Here is a 16821-nt window from a genome sequence, read left to right as displayed (position 1 = left end):
TAATTTCCGAGATCGGGCGGATTATTGTTTCAGGCTCTATTACAAAGTAGCTCTTCGATAAACGATATTATCGTTCCAGTAAACATTAGAAAACCGGGACGGTCTATTTCAGGATTTTCTCAGGGAATACAAAACTGAATGGTGACGCGAGATTTTCATGAATACATTTGAAACTTTAATCGGCGTGTAACCGGCGAGTTTCACTGCGGTGCTAATCAATGGAGAAGCATAACGAAGAATTTTAATCTATAAATCCCGAGCTACCTCGCATTCGGACATGTTTGCGAATGCAACGCTGTCCCAGTTAATTAGATTAACAAAACATTCATCACAATTTGAAAGTACAGCAGTATTTAGCGTCAATCTCGAGTTCTAATTTTGCTATTTGACACATTCGCTACCAGCGTTTATTTCGGTGAAGACCTCCTCAATTGTAATATTTTATTCAATACAATAAATCTTCTAACAAATTATCGAAGAAATGAAACTGGAACGAGTTACTGAGTTCGTAAATATAATTCCGTAGCTTATAACTTTAAATAACAATATCCATAAGATTAATTTAATTTCCTTTATGTAAAACATAAGATTGCGCTCGTCACAAATATGTGACGCTGGTATCGTTAACCCTTTGAACTCTAGGCTTCAATATTGCACCAGTTATAATATTAAATATTTTAATGAATCTTAAAAAAACTACCCTAAAATTATTCAATTTTCCATACATCCAAATTTTGCACTGAGAAGGAAAATAGAAGATCGAAGAAATGTTACAGCATTTCTTATTTTCGCTAGGAATACAATAAAAATTAGTTGCAGTTACTGATAGATTACAAAACAACCTGGAGTGCTAAGGGTTAATTCAGTTTTCTTTCATCGGTTGTCTCAACTTTAAAATCAAAGCTACCGAGGTACAGCGCGGAGATTAAAATGGGTGGAGCCCTTTTCAATTTTTATGCGCAGTCCGATTCGTATCGCTGATTCTCCTCTGGCGCAAAGTCTCTGGTAGGGAGGCGGGGGACGCCGGCGGAAGGAAAAAGGAACAGACCAGCAAGGAACAGAGGCTTCCGTCAAACCGCCGGTTAAAAAAGTCCATCGAAATCGATCAGCGGATACGTAAAAGATTTCTCTGTATTCCGTTGAATCGGCGAGCGCAGTTCGTTAGCAGCATTTTCTCGAGTGTAAAGTGGACCTCTCGTTGCGAAGAGTGGGTACGCGGAGCAAGCGAGCGCGCGCGCGCGCGCGCACTCCCCGGCCCCGCCGCAGCGTCTCCGACCACGGCATATCGGTGTCCTTCGCTCACCGACGGCGATCCGCATTCACGCTCGAGTCCCGGTCGCTGACTACGTGTCCCCCTAGGGCAGGCCGCACGGCGCATGCGCAGCTTCACGATTATGACGTCACCCACCATGACGCCACAACGCCCGATTGGCGGAGCGCGTCGTAGCCGTCGTTGTGTCGTCGTCGTCGTCGTTGTGTCGAATGCCGTGGATCGTGTATGTGGGGAGCGGGTAGCGAGGGGCGTAAGCGACGAGTGGCGCGGAACGCGGAGGGGCTGGCGGAGAGAGGGAACGAGCCTGGGTCGGCCGAGGGGTGGGAGCGGAGCGGTGGGAGGAGAGCGACACCCGTAGCTTCGCTTTACCGCCGCATTCTCGAGCGTTCGTCTCCGTTCGTCTCCTCGTACGGCAACTAGGCGAGTGAGTCGCAGCGACGTGGTGTCGCGAATACGTACGCGCATACCATTATACCTTTCGGTTCGGTGTCGTCTCGTGTTCAACCCAGAATAATACACAGTTCCGTTCCGCTGTTTTCCCTGTACTCCAGCGTTGGTGTAAACCCGCCGCGCGCGTATTGTGCCGCGTTTAACGACGCTGTACGACCGTTATCGTTTTCCGTTGAACAGACCGACGGGAACCGGGATAAATTCGCTGTTAAAACTGGTAAGTCGCGACGGAAATATATCTGGTGTCCGAGTGAGTGTCGCGCTCCTTTATTCCTCGCCGTGCGCGATTCGCTGGTACGGCGCCTAGTTGAGCCGGCCCCGTGATCCGTACGCGGTTTTCCCGGCCACCGAAGTTTTCCCTGCGCCAATAATCCACGGAAATCTCTTTTCCCTCCCCGCCCTCCCCCGCCCCCTCTCTGTCTTGTATATCCCTCTTCTTCCCTCGGGTCGCTGCGTCGTTCCATGCAGCCAACTGCACGTCGTCGAGTGGAAAGGAAGCGTGAAAGAAACCCGGTGGGAGTACCGAAGTGATCGTTTGATTTTTCACTGGGTGTGAAGTTGGTTTCGCGTGGTGTTTGTCGCGCCAGGAGTTCCGCGACGCGCGCCGTTTTCTTTTCTTTTACCACGTCGAATGGCCCCGCGCGTCGGCGAATATGCTGTAGACGAGTAATATCTGTCGTTTATCGTGAATACTGGTGCGTCGTTGCTCGAAGTGCGTGGGAGGAAGAGCAGACCGAGAAACAGGAGGGAATATTGTTAGACCAGTGGTGAATAAGTGTGGATGTGAGTGACAACGGCCGCGATTACAGATCGCGTATTCCTGAGTATCCACGGACGAATCATCAGCCTAGCAAAATGATGGGGAAGAGAACGCAGTGTTACTTGTGCGATCTGCCCAGGATGCCCTGGGCCATGATCTTGGACTATTCGGAGCCTGTGTGCCGCGGTTGTGTGAACTATGAAGGCGCCGACAGAATAGACTTGGTGCTAGAGTCCGCGAAGCAAATGAAGAAGGCGCACGGCTTCCAAGAGGCCAGGTCTTCGACGTCCAAAGCGTACAGGACGACCGGGCACACGGAGCACAACGGTGGCACGAATCTGGACGTCCTGCCGATACAGAACACCGGCCAGAGCCACTCGAGGCATCACAATATCGCCGGTTACTCGCAACTTCATCACCGGAACTCGATCACCGAGTTCAACTCCGGCACGTCGAGGCTGACTGCCGCCCGTCAGCACGAGGAAACCCACGAGATCCAAAATGGCATTAGGAGTAACAACGTAAGACTGCCGAACGCCCACATGGCCGCAGTCGCGCATCACGTGAACCTCAGCCACACCAGGGGCATCGCGCAGCTGAAACGCGGCATATCCACTATCGACGAGGACGAGCACGCGGAGAAGAGGCTCTCCTTGGAGGAACAGCATCCGGTCAGACCACCATTGACCAGGGGTGATTCCCTGCCAGCTGTGAGCCTGGCCGTCAGCTACGTTCAGGACAGAAGTAAGGAGAAACATCCCGTGAGGGCACCCAGCTTCGACACCGCCACCACATTTAAGTCCAACGGTGAGTCCCACAGATGGCGGGATTCCTCGACGCTCACGTTACATTTCCGCCGCCGTAAATAATAATGGCCGTGTCACCAGACAGAGACAGAGCCCCCCATTATTCTCAGAATTTTGTAGCCAGCTGAAAGCAGTCACGAAAATGTATTTCTTCTCGCAACCGCTTTCAGTTTATTGATCTCCATGCAGGAAGCTAATCTCTCCTCGGTCAAAAGAAAGTCGGAAGACAGTGTATATATGTAGATACACATACTATGGATGTTTCTTGAGATTTTCCATCGTTCGAATCTTCTAACAATTGCAACTTAACACTAGAACTACCAAATTGGTCAAAATGATCCATTCCTTGATTTTTTCTTTTATTGAAGAGGTACGAATACCTCTGAAAAATTACTAAAAGAGCTGATTAAGTAATAGCTGAAATTTCAATCAATTCAAACTGTATAATGAAATTTTCAATAGTTAGTAAGTGCTCGGTAGTTTTAGTATTAAACGATCATCCAAATGATAACGTTTCGTTAGTCCTTATTTATATGGTGGCTCGAACGAACGTATCTTGAACGTTTTTCAAGCGAACGGCGTTTCGCGCGGTTGTTATCGGCGCGTAGTAAAAATAGAAATACGTTTCGGTCGTCCGCGTGGCCATCTGGCAGGAGAAAAGAGCCGCATGCGTGCGTTAAAAGACGCGTGCTCAGCCTTTCGAGCTTCGAAGAATCGTCACGGTTAAAGGAAGTCGCGTTTTCACCCTTCTCTCTCTCTTTCTGCAACGATCGCCTTGGCGCAGCCGGCCAGAGCCTCTCTCTCTCTGTCCCTCTTTCGCGTCTGTTTCGCAGCCGGTTCCTTCATTCTGGACGAGAACGGCAGTCGTCCAAACGCGTATAAAGGAGACGTACGTTGAGCACGTGATGGGACGACCAAAAGATACACCGAGTTTGCCGTGCCGTGACGTCCGATCGAATGACGTCACACGGTATATTTAGATACAATGAATGAGACCGTTGTTGCTTTATTACGAATCTCATCGCGGGGGAGATCATTTTGCGAGTATAATTCGATTAGCGGATCCAGAACGTCGCTGTTAGGTTAGGTCGGTTTTCATAACGTTACTGTCGACAATAATACTTCGTTTTTGCAGTCCGATGCCCTTCCACCGTGTATTATGTTTCATGGACTAAGTCCCGCGGTTTACCTATTATGGGCCGACGAGCGTCAGTTATTACTTTCGAATGTCTACGCGGCGTGGCGCGGAATCTGAATTTCTTATTTCCACATTGAAATGCGTTCCTACTGTTAATTCGATCGTATCGGTGCAGCACTTTCGTGAAAACCGGTTCGCGTCCGCGGCACAATTATTTCTCCACATCGCGAGAAAGGTAACTGTAGTGTGGCCCCCTTTTTCTTGCGCTCTTTTTCGTAGTAGGCTCTCATTGACGAGGCAGTTGAAACGCGAAGCGTTTACCGCCCGTACGTACCTACGTACAGTTTGGGTGACCTTGGTCATCGACCGTTATTTCGACACTGGCCACTTTCTAATTCGACCTTAACGCGTGTGTTTACGGTTATCGAATGGTCGGCTCGGTTGCAGTGATTATAAGCGCGTGATCGTCTATCCTGTTCTATGTCGGATCACGCTGGAAATATATTTTTTTAAATTTTCAATCTCAAATGAAACAACAATCTGTCTCGATCGTATCTAGTAAATAATATTCACTCAGCATGCGACTTCACCGAAACCGTTTGCAATACTTTTTATCGAGGAAAGCAGATATTGGTTTTTTTTCTTAATTTCTATTTAATGTTTGTTATAATATAAAAATTATAGTAAAAATAATCTGTTGAACTTACCTAACGTGCAATATAGATTCGTCCAGTAAAAGTAACGCGAACGCTGGAGTAAAATATAAAAAAGGAAAGTATATACCTTATTAATGAATAAATTGTAAACATTCGCTGGAGTTAATATTGCGAACGGTTAAAATTATGTTTCTTCGAAGTAACGGAATAGTCGTCCGTTTTACCTCGCTTCAGGTATTTTTCTGTTACCTGACCTTAAAGCGTTCGCGGCTCGTAGGTAGAACGCCGTAGTAATTAATAGTTATTATTAGCTTCGAAAATGGCCTAATGAAAAACTAAACGTTAGGTTCTTTGTTCGGGAGATCTAACGGGTTTTTTGAAAACCGTTCCATTTAAATGACTGGCAGAACCGCGGTAGTCGTGCGCCGAACTAGGTATTTTACAAACTGAACGCACGGTCCGCTGTACGATAAAGAATTCCATTCCTAGCCGTACAGAGAGATTTAGCCAACCGTTAATACTCGTTAATGCTATTGAACGAGCCTAGCACGGTATAGGCTAGCATTCCCACAGAAAAATTTATGTTCCAGCGTATTCATTAAAAAACTAGTTTCTCCTTCTTTTCTTTTTTATCGTCGAAGGCAACGTTTCCGTTCGAAAGATAAAATTCGCGTTTACGTGCGCGCGTTAAAAATAGACCACCGTGTTGGCAAAGAGGTTAGAATTCGGAAATGAAACGCGAGATATGATAGAAAGCTCTGACAATTCCGCCGCCATGTTTTTCCCTTTCGTTACGCTTCCCGCGTGATCCTGATCAAGACTACTCGAGTCGATAAGTCTAGCCGAGGAACCGTCGAGATTACGTAGCGGCCGAGTTTTATCGCGCGACGAGTTTCGTAATTGCCTCCGTTACACGTTGCGAATTTTAATAAACGGCTTATACGGTATCGTGAGCAGACGTAACAAACACGAACGCCATCCTCGCGCGCCCTTATCGCGTGAAACAGTCGTGTCCCGATACAATTCTGTGCAAGTACCATTATTCGGTATCGCGTGCCCACGACGACGTTTATTTGGCCGGCTATTCGTATTTATTGCTCATTTCACTTTATCCATGTATATTACGCTCTCCCGTCACTCAATTCCTCCGTAAAGGGGGTTAACTTAGGCGAAGTATCCCCCATTCCCGCTAATGGAGAGTAAATGTACAAAAGGCTCGCGGAGTACCAATTTTCTAGATTAATGCTGAAACACGTTCAACCAAGCACTCCATCATACGCTATTTTCTTATTATTAATTTTCGCCGTTGTTTCGAATTCCCCTTCTATCGGCTACACGATAAGTGGTTTTCGGAATGACGAAGAATTTAGATCAGTGACGTATCGTTTTACCCACGATTGATTGGTCTAGTGCATTTATAACCTCGCGCGTGTGTTATATGCTAAGGAGAGGCTGGTGAGAAACGATGGCTGTCAACGGTAGTAACAAGAGCGGAGAGTCTATCTTGTTTCGAAATGATCGCCACGCTGCGCGAGTTCCTCGACTACACTCCATCGATCGCGTACAGATACAGTGGCACCACGTATACATCGGTTTCGTGCTACGTCACTGAACGATTATCGCGTTCGTCCCGCCGCTGGTGCGTGTCTCTTCGTGTGCTACATACCGGGTGGTCGTACAAGAGTCTCGTCGAGTTAAATTTAACACTAAAACTATCGAACGGGTCAAAATGACCCATTCCAGATTTCTTCTTTCCGCGATCATTAAAAAAATAGCACATTCTTTTCTGGGAGTTATTAAAGAAATTGATGTGGCAATATGCAAATTGAATCATGAATCAGTTAGTCTCAATAGATACTCTCGAAGTTTCTATAGAGAAGTTTCGAAAAGTCAGTTTCAGTAAATCCTACAATTCCTGTAACATCATATTATCTCCTAAACATATTCATAACTATTCAGCATGAACTTGCTTCTTACCAGCTAAATTTCTACCGTCGTAAAATCTTTACAACGAAACTATTGCCTCATCTCGCAAGTTGTCCCCGTGAATATAGAGCTCTCAACCGTCAAACGTCATCGAATCAATTTTCAGGATCATCGTATGCAGACAGCGTCATCCTCGAACGCTTGTCAACAATGAAAGTAACGTTCGGTCCATACCGTCGAAACAAGGCCACCGTATATAGTTAACCGGTTAGCAGTGATATACCGAGTGTGACTAAGCCGGCCGCCTACGTGCATGATGCGATGTTGTCTGTTATAAAGCCGCGCATGCGCGCCGCCTCTGTCGGACTCGTTCTCCTCCCGGACCCGCGTGCGCGCGCGCGCGTCCACCATTTTTCCTTCGCTTCCTCCGACCGCGCGCGCTACGTTTCTTCGCATGATTCGAGATAGATATACGGAGAGAGAGGGATACGCGACGGCGGCCGGTCCTCGCTCTATCAAAGTCGCGTCACGGAAAAGTACCGGTCACACGACTTCTCGATGACAAACCGCGACAGAGCGCGGCGCACACGCTTGCCAGGCACACATAGGCGCACGCACACGCTCTTTCTAGCCGAGGAGAGACCTCGGGTGACTCGTACGTTGGACAGCCGCGTGGTGGGGGTTAAGTACGTGCGCACGGATGCTGCGTTGCACTGGAATAGCTGGATAGGAGATATCGCGTGTCACGGTCTCCTGTCTCTCAGCCACGGAACGTGACGAAATCGTGCCTTTTAATATCGATTCGTGGTTATCTCTCGTGGCCGGGGGAATGCGTTTCTCCGCGTGGAGGTTCGGAAACGTGTAAACACCGCGGGGGAAAAATAACCGAGCCGATAACCGGGGAAAGAAATAGCACGTTGTCAGTAAATTCCGTTGCGTAGGATCGATAACGCTGAATGGATAAATATTATCGTGAACACGCGACGGGGATGCCTTCGGAAATTTCTGTTGAAGCTAATCGGCCCCGTGGAAGCCTGCAGGAATTTTGCTCGTCGAAATCACGCGCGACTTTCTTGGGAATTAGAAAGTCGCTCATTGATTGTCCGCAGTGAATGAATGCCGGGATTTATTATAGCGCCGCCGTTTATGTATAGGTCCCGTTGGTTTTCTCATCGAGGAGGAAACTTGAATAGGTTAGGTGTTGCCGCGTTTCGAATATACGAAAATTTTTTGGTCGCGTTGTTGCACGGGAATTATTTGTCCAGGGTCGCAATGGTGGTTTAACACGTGGTCGAGGCAAATATTTTTTCCTTGGTAAATATTGACGTAACAGTTTAGTAAATTCGAGAAAATAAGCGTTCGCGGTTGTTTGTTGACCTTTCTTAATGTATAATCGATTCGTCGAAGGAAAAACGGGCTTTCAACGTCGGCGAACAGATTACGTTTTCATGGAATGCTAAGCAGCCAGCTAAAATGCGTGCAGATCGTTCCAACGATCGAATTTAACGAAATTAACAATGTAAAGTGACATTATGCTATTCTTCGAATACTTTGTGTTTATTTATAATCGAGTAACTCGTCGTTGACGTCTACCATTCTGTCACAATATGTCTGAATACGCAGCTTTATGGTTATACAAGATCAATTAATTTACTTAAAGGCAAATTATTACTTGTTTCCCTTCTACATTGCATGGAATATTTTTATCCGATTAAAGAAAACGCAATAGCCTGCAAATTTTTATATATCACGAAAATTTTTTTTTACTTATCGCCATAGAGAAGCGTTAGCGTCATCGTGTAATGTTATACAGTATCGTGGACTATATGATAAGGTATAGTAGATTAGTAAGGAAGTATAGCTTTTTGTGATAATGCGTTATCTAAGGTATTATACTATTTGATAGTATATTTTTCCATATGATAGTACGCGATGACACGTGATATTTTAATAACATATCTTATTTTCCAATAGCATATAACACTATACGATAAACTGTAATATCTTATAACATTAAACACAATCATAACGTACGGTGCTGTATGATAACGCATGATAACAAAATATCATGAAAAGTGAGCGACACAATGAATTATACAATACCAAATAATTGTATGTAATGCAGTATGTTACATGCTATTTTATTATAGCATATGATACTGCATAACAATACAAACCTCTTACGTAGCGCGCTACCATTGTTACGCCAGTATCTTGCATTATCAGTATAAATATACGTTACCAGCGTGGTGTCATACGAATGGATTTATGCAATGGATTTCAATATACACGTGCACCGGGTGTTAATGATCCGTTCAGCCGAAGTGCCCCGGGATGTCACAGAAACACCTTCGGTAAACAATATCAAAATGCGTAACCTCGTAACGCCCTGTAGTATTCAGGCCCAACCGAGGATACTCTACATTCTACGGCGTGTACCGGGCGACGGGTCGCGGTCATGAAAAGTAAATAAGCCACGAAAAGCATTCCGCGCGCATACAACCCGGCAGTGCCACCGATGCCGAAGGCACGTCGTGTTCCCTCGATTACGGCGCGCGTCTCCCCAATGGAATATAAATCCCCGGTCGAAGTAATATTGAAATTCGAGCGACTTAACGGGTAGGCCGATAATTCAGCCGCGTTACGTCCGAAGAAGTCGGTCGAGCCTATTCGCGCAGTTCTGTCCGGAAGAAACGAGGTCCCTGACGCAACTGGGTATACCCTCGTCTACTAGATACTTGACGTCTAGGCTGAGGAATGCCGGTTGTCAGTTTTCATCTTTCATTATGTCATGTTCGATACCAATTTGCTATTCGATATGGTTACTAAGCGATCAAAATTAACCCTTTGCACTCGAAAGTTTTTCACTAGAAATCTTCAACGTTTCCTGACGAGACAACATTTTTAGAACTAACTTATCGAGAAATAATGCGTAAACTGAGAGACGAAGATATTTTATTCAATATTCAACACATTGATGCATTATGCAAAATTTAATGTTGAACATTCAACTTTATAACTTTGCTATATCAAATGAAATGGTGTACAAAGGGTTTAGAATAGAATACGTAGTCAGAGACACCTCTTGCCCCTGTGTCTTGCTAGATAAATTATATTCTAACGCGTGGACAATGAAGATAGAAAGGAAAATTCGTTTTTTTGTGTGTGTTTGTACTGTCGTGACGCGTTTTCCTGGAAAGGAGCAAAGGATATCTGTCTTTTCACTTTGACTTGTTTCTTGTAGAAAAAGAGATTGCGCAGTATGAAAGATTCGGATCGTTTCTGAGAAACGCGGAAGCAAATAGAAAGACGCAAGTGATCTCTCTCTGGTGTATAGACACGGCCAATCGTTCGGTTACGTTGCAAAATAGATCGGTTGCCTTTTTTCTTTTATTTCGACGAAAACATAAGCGAACGATCTACTGGATTTATCAAATTTCAGTAGCATATGTCGGCCCCTCGATCCCGCTGGCGCCGGCAAATGTGGCGGCGAACGGAGGCGGCTCTCCGCTTCGTCCACGAACGAGCCCACCGCCACCGCCACCACCTGCCCAAGAAGGGTCCAACGATAATCCGCAATCGAATCACCACCAGGTAATTAAGGCTCGCATGCTAATGAAGTTGAATACATTTGCATGTTGATGTCTCTTGAAAGATTCAACGATCTTTCTTGCGAGGCTGTTTTATTTATAAGTGTTTGTGTCTGCAATGGAAATTGAACGTAATTTTATCGTTCAGGGTTCGACGAATGGGCCATCACCGATGGCCGCGCTCATGTCCGTCGCCGATAATCTGGCGTCGCCCGAGTCAGTGCCACAACCACCGAACAATCCAAGCCCGACAAGCAGAAGCCCGCCAACTACCGCTACCAATGCTCAACAACGCAGTGCCTCTAGAAGTTCGCAACACAGCCCTAACAGTTCAGGTGAGGAAACCGATTGAAATTGAATATTCGTTGCTGTCGGTTCACTTCTGGCAATGCCCGCGAATATATTCTAAGAAACATGTTATATTGGTGTTGCAGGCGCGTCGGGTAGGAGGTCCACTGGAGGCTCAAGGCACGTGTCGTCCACGACCGTAACGACATCGTCGGAGGGAGCTGTCGCCCAGGTCGCTGGCGCGGAACAAGTGTCAGCACCAATTTTGAAATGCACCCTATGTCAGGAACGCCTCGAAGATACGCACTTCGTTCAGTGCCCAAGTGTGCCACACCACAAATTCTGCTTCCCGTGCAGCCGGGAGAGCATAAAGAGACAGGGCGCCGGTTCAGAGGTAGGTGTTCCACTCTGTTGTTCACTGGATCGTGATTGGCATTCCAATCGAATCCGATCCGATGTGTAGATACTGCCGAGCTAACTACCGTTAGCCCGGTTTTAACACTCTTAATTTCACCGGAGTCAATTCCCGTGGTCGTTTCAGGTTTACTGCCCGAGCGGAGAAAAGTGTCCACTGGCGAACAGCCAAGTGCCATGGGCATTCATGCAAGGCGAGATCGCCACCATTTTGGGCGACGACACCACAGGCTCCGGCTTGAAGGTGAAGAAGGAGAGAGAAACTTAAAGATTCTCGCAAAACGTTTAATCGGGGCTCAAATTTTGCACCCTCGCCAGACGAGGGTATAATCATGGTGGAACCGTGAAGGTTCAACTGAAATTCTACAATTTTGGTAATGGTGATACATGTTGGCGGATTGTCGGCCAACATATCTCGACTCGAGCCAAAGACGTTGTCGGTGTTAAATTGGATTTTCACGAGCGTTGTCGGAACGCATTGTTGGGGAAAGTGGACGAATTTTCGTTTCCGGCGGGTCGTGGGTGCGCGCGTGCGCGTTTCACGATCGCCGGTGTGGTTGGTCAGTTCACGGAAAAGGTAACGATAAGTTTCGGTCGGATCGAATTTGTTCGATCAATTGTTTTTTGACTGGTCTTGAGAAGAAGTCTTTGGCAATTTTTGCACGCTGGCGCCGGTCATGCATACACAGACATACGTACACACGCATACACACTTACACACTTACACACACATACAGATTTACACACGAAACAAGCAAGCGTTGTACATACAGGATGATTACTGTAGAACGGTTAACCCCTTGCCGTACAAATATTGAGTCACACTCGTTTGAAACTTCTGAAACAGAAGTTACAAAAATTAAATGTCACTCAATTATCTTGGGTTCAAATTAAAATACCATTTTTTCTGTTATTATTATGTTTCGAAGTAAAGGCGGACACAGATGAATCGAGGATGTTTCTTTGCTCGTTGATCAATCGTAAAGGACAAAACTAACCCAGCGAGCGCGGTTACAAAGGATAATTCATAGGGCAAGGGGTTAATGCGCGAGGAATAAAATGAAAGACGCACGTGGTTTTTTGGTCAATTCTGTACGAATAATCTTAAAGATACGTCGCGGAGAAAGAGATTAAGTGTCCAGTTTGGGTTTGTACTTAGGCTCAGCGGCAGCCTTTATTGTTTGTCGTATCGCGAACGCATTCGCGATTCATTTTTCATACTTTCTGTTTTCTTTTTTCGAAGTACAGCAACGTACCGCCAAGTGGAGACTTCCCGCGGCACACGGACGTAGGTGTCGCGCGGCGAGTAACACGTTACACGAACCACGTACACGCGTACCACATGTACACGTATACACGTGACGCGATTTACCGTGAAACAATTGAACGGTTGTGTATTGTACTTTATTTTTTAAATGACACTGATATTTGCGATTAACCGAAGCCTAACGCGTTCGGTGGTTGGAGCCGATCGGCAGGAGATTCCGATCGGTTCGGTCCTTTTCTAATCTTTTATTTGTATACTCTTTCTACTGTTACACTCTCGTGTTGTATCATAAAAGAAAGGAAAAAGCATTGCGGACATATTTAGACCCTGCGTACGGGTTTTTTCTTGTACATTGTGTATATGTGTACATACCACATTATTAATAAAACTTATGACTAAAGGAGTAACCATTTTTAAATGTACAAAAGGAAAAAACTTACATTCGTTTTTGCGTGTTCTCTATTATCGATTTAAATTATTTCTTTTCTATTTTTTTTCCTTTCGTTCTTCTCTCATTAATTTCTTTTTCGCTCTATATCTCGTTTCGAGCAATTCGAATTTAAGGGAACCGTACGTCTAGAGAGATCGTCTCTTCGTATTTGACTTTATCTCTTCTTCCTTTTTTTTTGTTTTTCGTTCCGTTTCATTCTCATTTCGCGAAAGACGCTCGAACGCGTATATTTACCGTCTTTTTCAGTTTCGATCGTTATCCTCTCGAGGACTCTTGTACACACACTGTTTCGTAAGTCGCATCACTTGCCGCGAAACTCGTCCGGGTATTTCGAGGAGCATTCGGCGAAGCATCGGGGGAGCTTTGGGGAGGACGGGTGGTCGGGCGAGCATCGTTTCTTAATCCAGTCACGCTCGAAGGAAGCAAAACTAAAAGGGGGAAAGAAAAACAAAATGAAGAAAAATGAAAAATAAAAAAACGGATCGATTATCCGATCGTGTAACGTCCACTTTCGCCTTTAGTTTAATCGCTAGACTTTAAGTGCGAGGGCCTTTTGGTTTTTCATTTTGCCGATGAAAAAGGAAAGAAGTACGCCCGTCAAATAGGAACCATACACTCGCTATGTTTAAAATGGAAAAAATGAGTAAAAGAGAAAAAGCGTTTAAAGGGAAGACGAAAACGAAGATGGTACGAACCGACGAGGAAGAAAAGAGAAGGATAATGGAAAAAATGCAGAAAGACGCGTACACGGTTCTCGCTCGCGTTCGGGGAATCCCCGACGCGTTCAACGGACGCGCGGGGATCGTCTCGTACGCCGGCGGTTCTTTTTTGTAAATAAATATATATTTGTACAAAACGGGGGAAAAGAAAGGAAGACGAATCGGCACACGATGATGATGGAGGAGCGGCGATCGATGAGAAGGGGGAGGATGAAAATAATAACGTTTGCGGGACCGTATCGCGATCCGCGCGTCGCGGAGAGCGAGCGGGTCCACCATTTTGTCGCGGCCATTTTCCGATCGATCTCGATCGCGAACCCCGGCGGCTGTTTGATTTTTAAACCGTTGTTTCGCGGAAAGGAAACAACGACCGAAACCCGTAGAGGCTATCTGCGTAGGCGTAAGCAACAAACACTTATGTACCGAAATATCGCGGAGCATTGTTCGCGAGGAGAACACGGGAGAGAGAGACTGAGAGCGAGAGCAGTGAGAAGAAAATAGAAAAAAAGAGCGAGAAAGAATGGCGATCGATGAAGGCGAAACGAAGAGAGGAAGACGCTCGAACGAGAATCGAAGGGCCGGCGTTGATCGAGAAAAGATAAACGGAGCACAATTTGATCGTAGCAATACTTTACAGAGGCTGTACGTGATATTTTTTAGTCCCGGGCAGGTAGTTCCTACCTTCGATGTCAAACGTTGATTACGGCACTCGTTTTAGGGGTTTTAATCAGTCCCTGCGCAAAAGAACATTTCGTAGATGAAGGGAGGAAAAGACGATTTACTAAAAAAAAAACAGAAGGGTAAAAACAAAAAGTGACACACTCAGTCGAAACTTTCTCACGCAGATACGACCTCTTTGTTTCCAGCCACACACTCGGATCCCTGGAACCCGTTTTACTACCACTCTCTCTTTTTTCTTTCCCCATTCCGTTTCTGTTCGTTGGAAATTCCACGGGACACGGTTCTCGTTGGCGTTCAGATTTCTATGTATGTACTTGCGATTTGGTCGTCGAATTCGTCGTCTGAGTGCCGATCGTTGCCCAGTTTCGTTCAACCCTGTGCGGCCCATGTATTCGCCGCGCGTCGCTCGCGAGATCGCGTCCAGGCGCGCTTGCTCAATTTTCCCGAAACTATTTTTGGACGATGTTTTGCGGACGAGGCAGAGAATTGGTTCCGGACACGAACGCGCGTTGACGCGCCGTCGTCTCCCTCGGGCAGCGGCGTTGGCGGCGTGAATTTTTCGTTTTCTTTCCGGTCAGCGGCCGTACCAATACGAACGGCCGAATTTTTGATCGTCGGTCGGCCAGATGAGCGAAATCGAGGAATGCCACGGGAGAAAAGGAAACGACATCCGGTCCAGAGAACGGTCCCCCAGACCTCAGGCAGCCGCCCTTAACCCCCAGGCCATCGCCACCCGTTGCATTCTGCAGTTTGTTCGATTTCATTGTCGACGACCAAGCCATTTTTCGATGAACTCTCGATACGACACAATCACACATGCTCACACACACGCGTACACGGACAACACATGTTCTTCTTCTTTCGGATGGAAGCGCTCGGAGCGCACAATAAAACATTGTACCGAACGAGACAGGATCTGTTTGCGAAGCCAGTCGTTTTACAGACACGCATTACTCGTGTCGTTCGTTCCGTTTGTTTGTTCTTACTTTCTTTCCTTCTTTCGTTCCTTTCCGCTCCTTTCCTTTCCTTTCCTTTCCCTTCCTTTCCTTTCCCTTCCTTTCCTTTCCCTTCCTTTCCTTTCCCTTCCTTTCCTTTCCTTTCCTTTCCTTTCCTTTCCTTTCCTTTCCTTTCTAATTCTTCTTTCTTTCTTTTTTTTTTTTTAATAAACTCATATAGCCACGCAGACTACACACGAACGAAAAAGCGGAAGTACGAGACAAAATAACGTCGAATAGCAATTGTAGTAGTGGATAATGAAATTTTCTAGTATACCATACCTCGAGGAACGCGTAACACTGTACTGTTTATCGTATGTATGCAACATGCAAAAGCAAAAATATATGTGTTGATGTGTAACAATGTGCGTTTTTATTTCGATGCTACGTCGACTTGGTCTGATTCTTTTGCGAACCCTCCCTTTCTCTCACGTTTCACGTGTATCATTTCGAAAACCTTCTTAATCGTGATTAATCTCTTGACAATTCTTTTTAAGTATTTAAACTTTCACAGTTGATATATTGTATTTTTTATTTTTACAATCAAGTTTGTCATTTCATATTTAACTTTTAAAAGTTTTGAAGGTTCCAATCGTTCATTTCGCGATTTTGCTTTTTGGAACCCTATTTTATTTTAATATGTCGATTAATGCAATTTACGACTAAAACCATAGTTGGTTTTATATTAGCATTTACTACGAGGAATCGTTATTTATCGTTTGTGCTTTATCGTTTTACGTGCGCCACTTTGTTTGATCATGCTGGCACGGGAAGCAGCGGAACATATCTACATCTGGGAAATTTTCACAAAGAAGCTGCCTCGCGTGAGTATATAATTCTGTCGTTAATGATAAGAGAATACTTTCATTGTTAAGAACGTAGATAAATAATTATAATTAGAAAAGCAACTAAAATTGATTATTGAATTTGCATCAAGACAAGTGCTATTTTGTAACCAATTTTCATTGTACGTGTTTCGTGTTTTTAGTTTGAACACTAAGCATCCTTAAATATGTTACTCCAAGCCGTTCATAGTACGTCACCCCCAACTGTCCCAAATTTTCAACTTCCCGCCAAATTCACCGATCAATACTGGACTCGAAGGACAATGTCAATGACACCGAGGGAACTTCCGGCGTTCCAGCACCTCTAAAACAGATGAACCTACTTCCAGATCAGCAGCATTTCGATATCTATAGAAGTTAATGTTTTGCACTGTGGATTACCATATTGAAATACAATTTTTCATTAATTAAACTATCATTTGTTGTCCATTTTTAAACTTAAAATACAGCTCAGGTATAAGAAAGAAATACAAGATATTTTTTTAGAAGCATTAATTAATGACTTACTGTACATAGCATACTCATTATGCATTTCATGAAAAATGTTTTAATCCAATGTCAT

General features: G+C 45.1%; 1 protein-coding gene across 2 annotated transcripts; it reads left to right on the top strand.

Annotated features, from left to right (window-relative positions):
- The first annotated feature begins 1316 nt into the window (after positions 1–1316).
- On the top strand, positions 1317–15778 carry Pits (Protein interacting with Ttk69 and Sin3A). Of its 2 annotated transcripts, none has more exons than XM_031974621.2 (5): positions 1317–3290; positions 10455–10603; positions 10748–10934; positions 11034–11281; positions 11429–15778. In XM_031974621.2, exons 1-5 carry the CDS (start codon positions 2579–2581, stop codon positions 11567–11569), a joined length of 1437 nt encoding a protein of 478 aa, XP_031830481.1. In that variant the 5' UTR covers positions 1317–2578; the 3' UTR covers positions 11570–15778. The 2 variants fall into 2 exon arrangements, with proteins under 2 accessions (XP_031830481.1, XP_031830480.1); XM_031974620.2 differs by having other exon boundaries at positions 1318–3290; positions 10452–10603.
- The last annotated feature ends 1043 nt before the right edge of the window (positions 15779–16821 follow it).

Source organism: Nomia melanderi, chromosome 12 (assembly GCF_051020985.1).
Source record: "Nomia melanderi isolate GNS246 chromosome 12, iyNomMela1, whole genome shotgun sequence".
NCBI lineage: Eukaryota > Metazoa > Arthropoda > Insecta > Hymenoptera > Halictidae > Nomia > Nomia melanderi.
Note: the sequence above shows the minus strand (reverse complement) of the source record. Positions and strands in the feature narration are given on the sequence as shown.

Excerpts from the sequence above, each read along its gene's own strand:
- Pits (XM_031974620.2), top strand. The coding sequence starts at position 2,579 with ATGATGGGGAAGAGAACGCAGTGTTACTTGTGCGATCTGCCCAGGATG. Across the intron at positions 10,604-10,747 it reads CGCAATCGAATCACCACCAG|GGTTCGACGAATGGGCCATC; the intron begins GTAATTAAGGCT and ends TTTATCGTTCAG. Across the intron at positions 10,935-11,033 it reads ACACAGCCCTAACAGTTCAG|GCGCGTCGGGTAGGAGGTCC; the intron begins GTGAGGAAACCG and ends TTGGTGTTGCAG.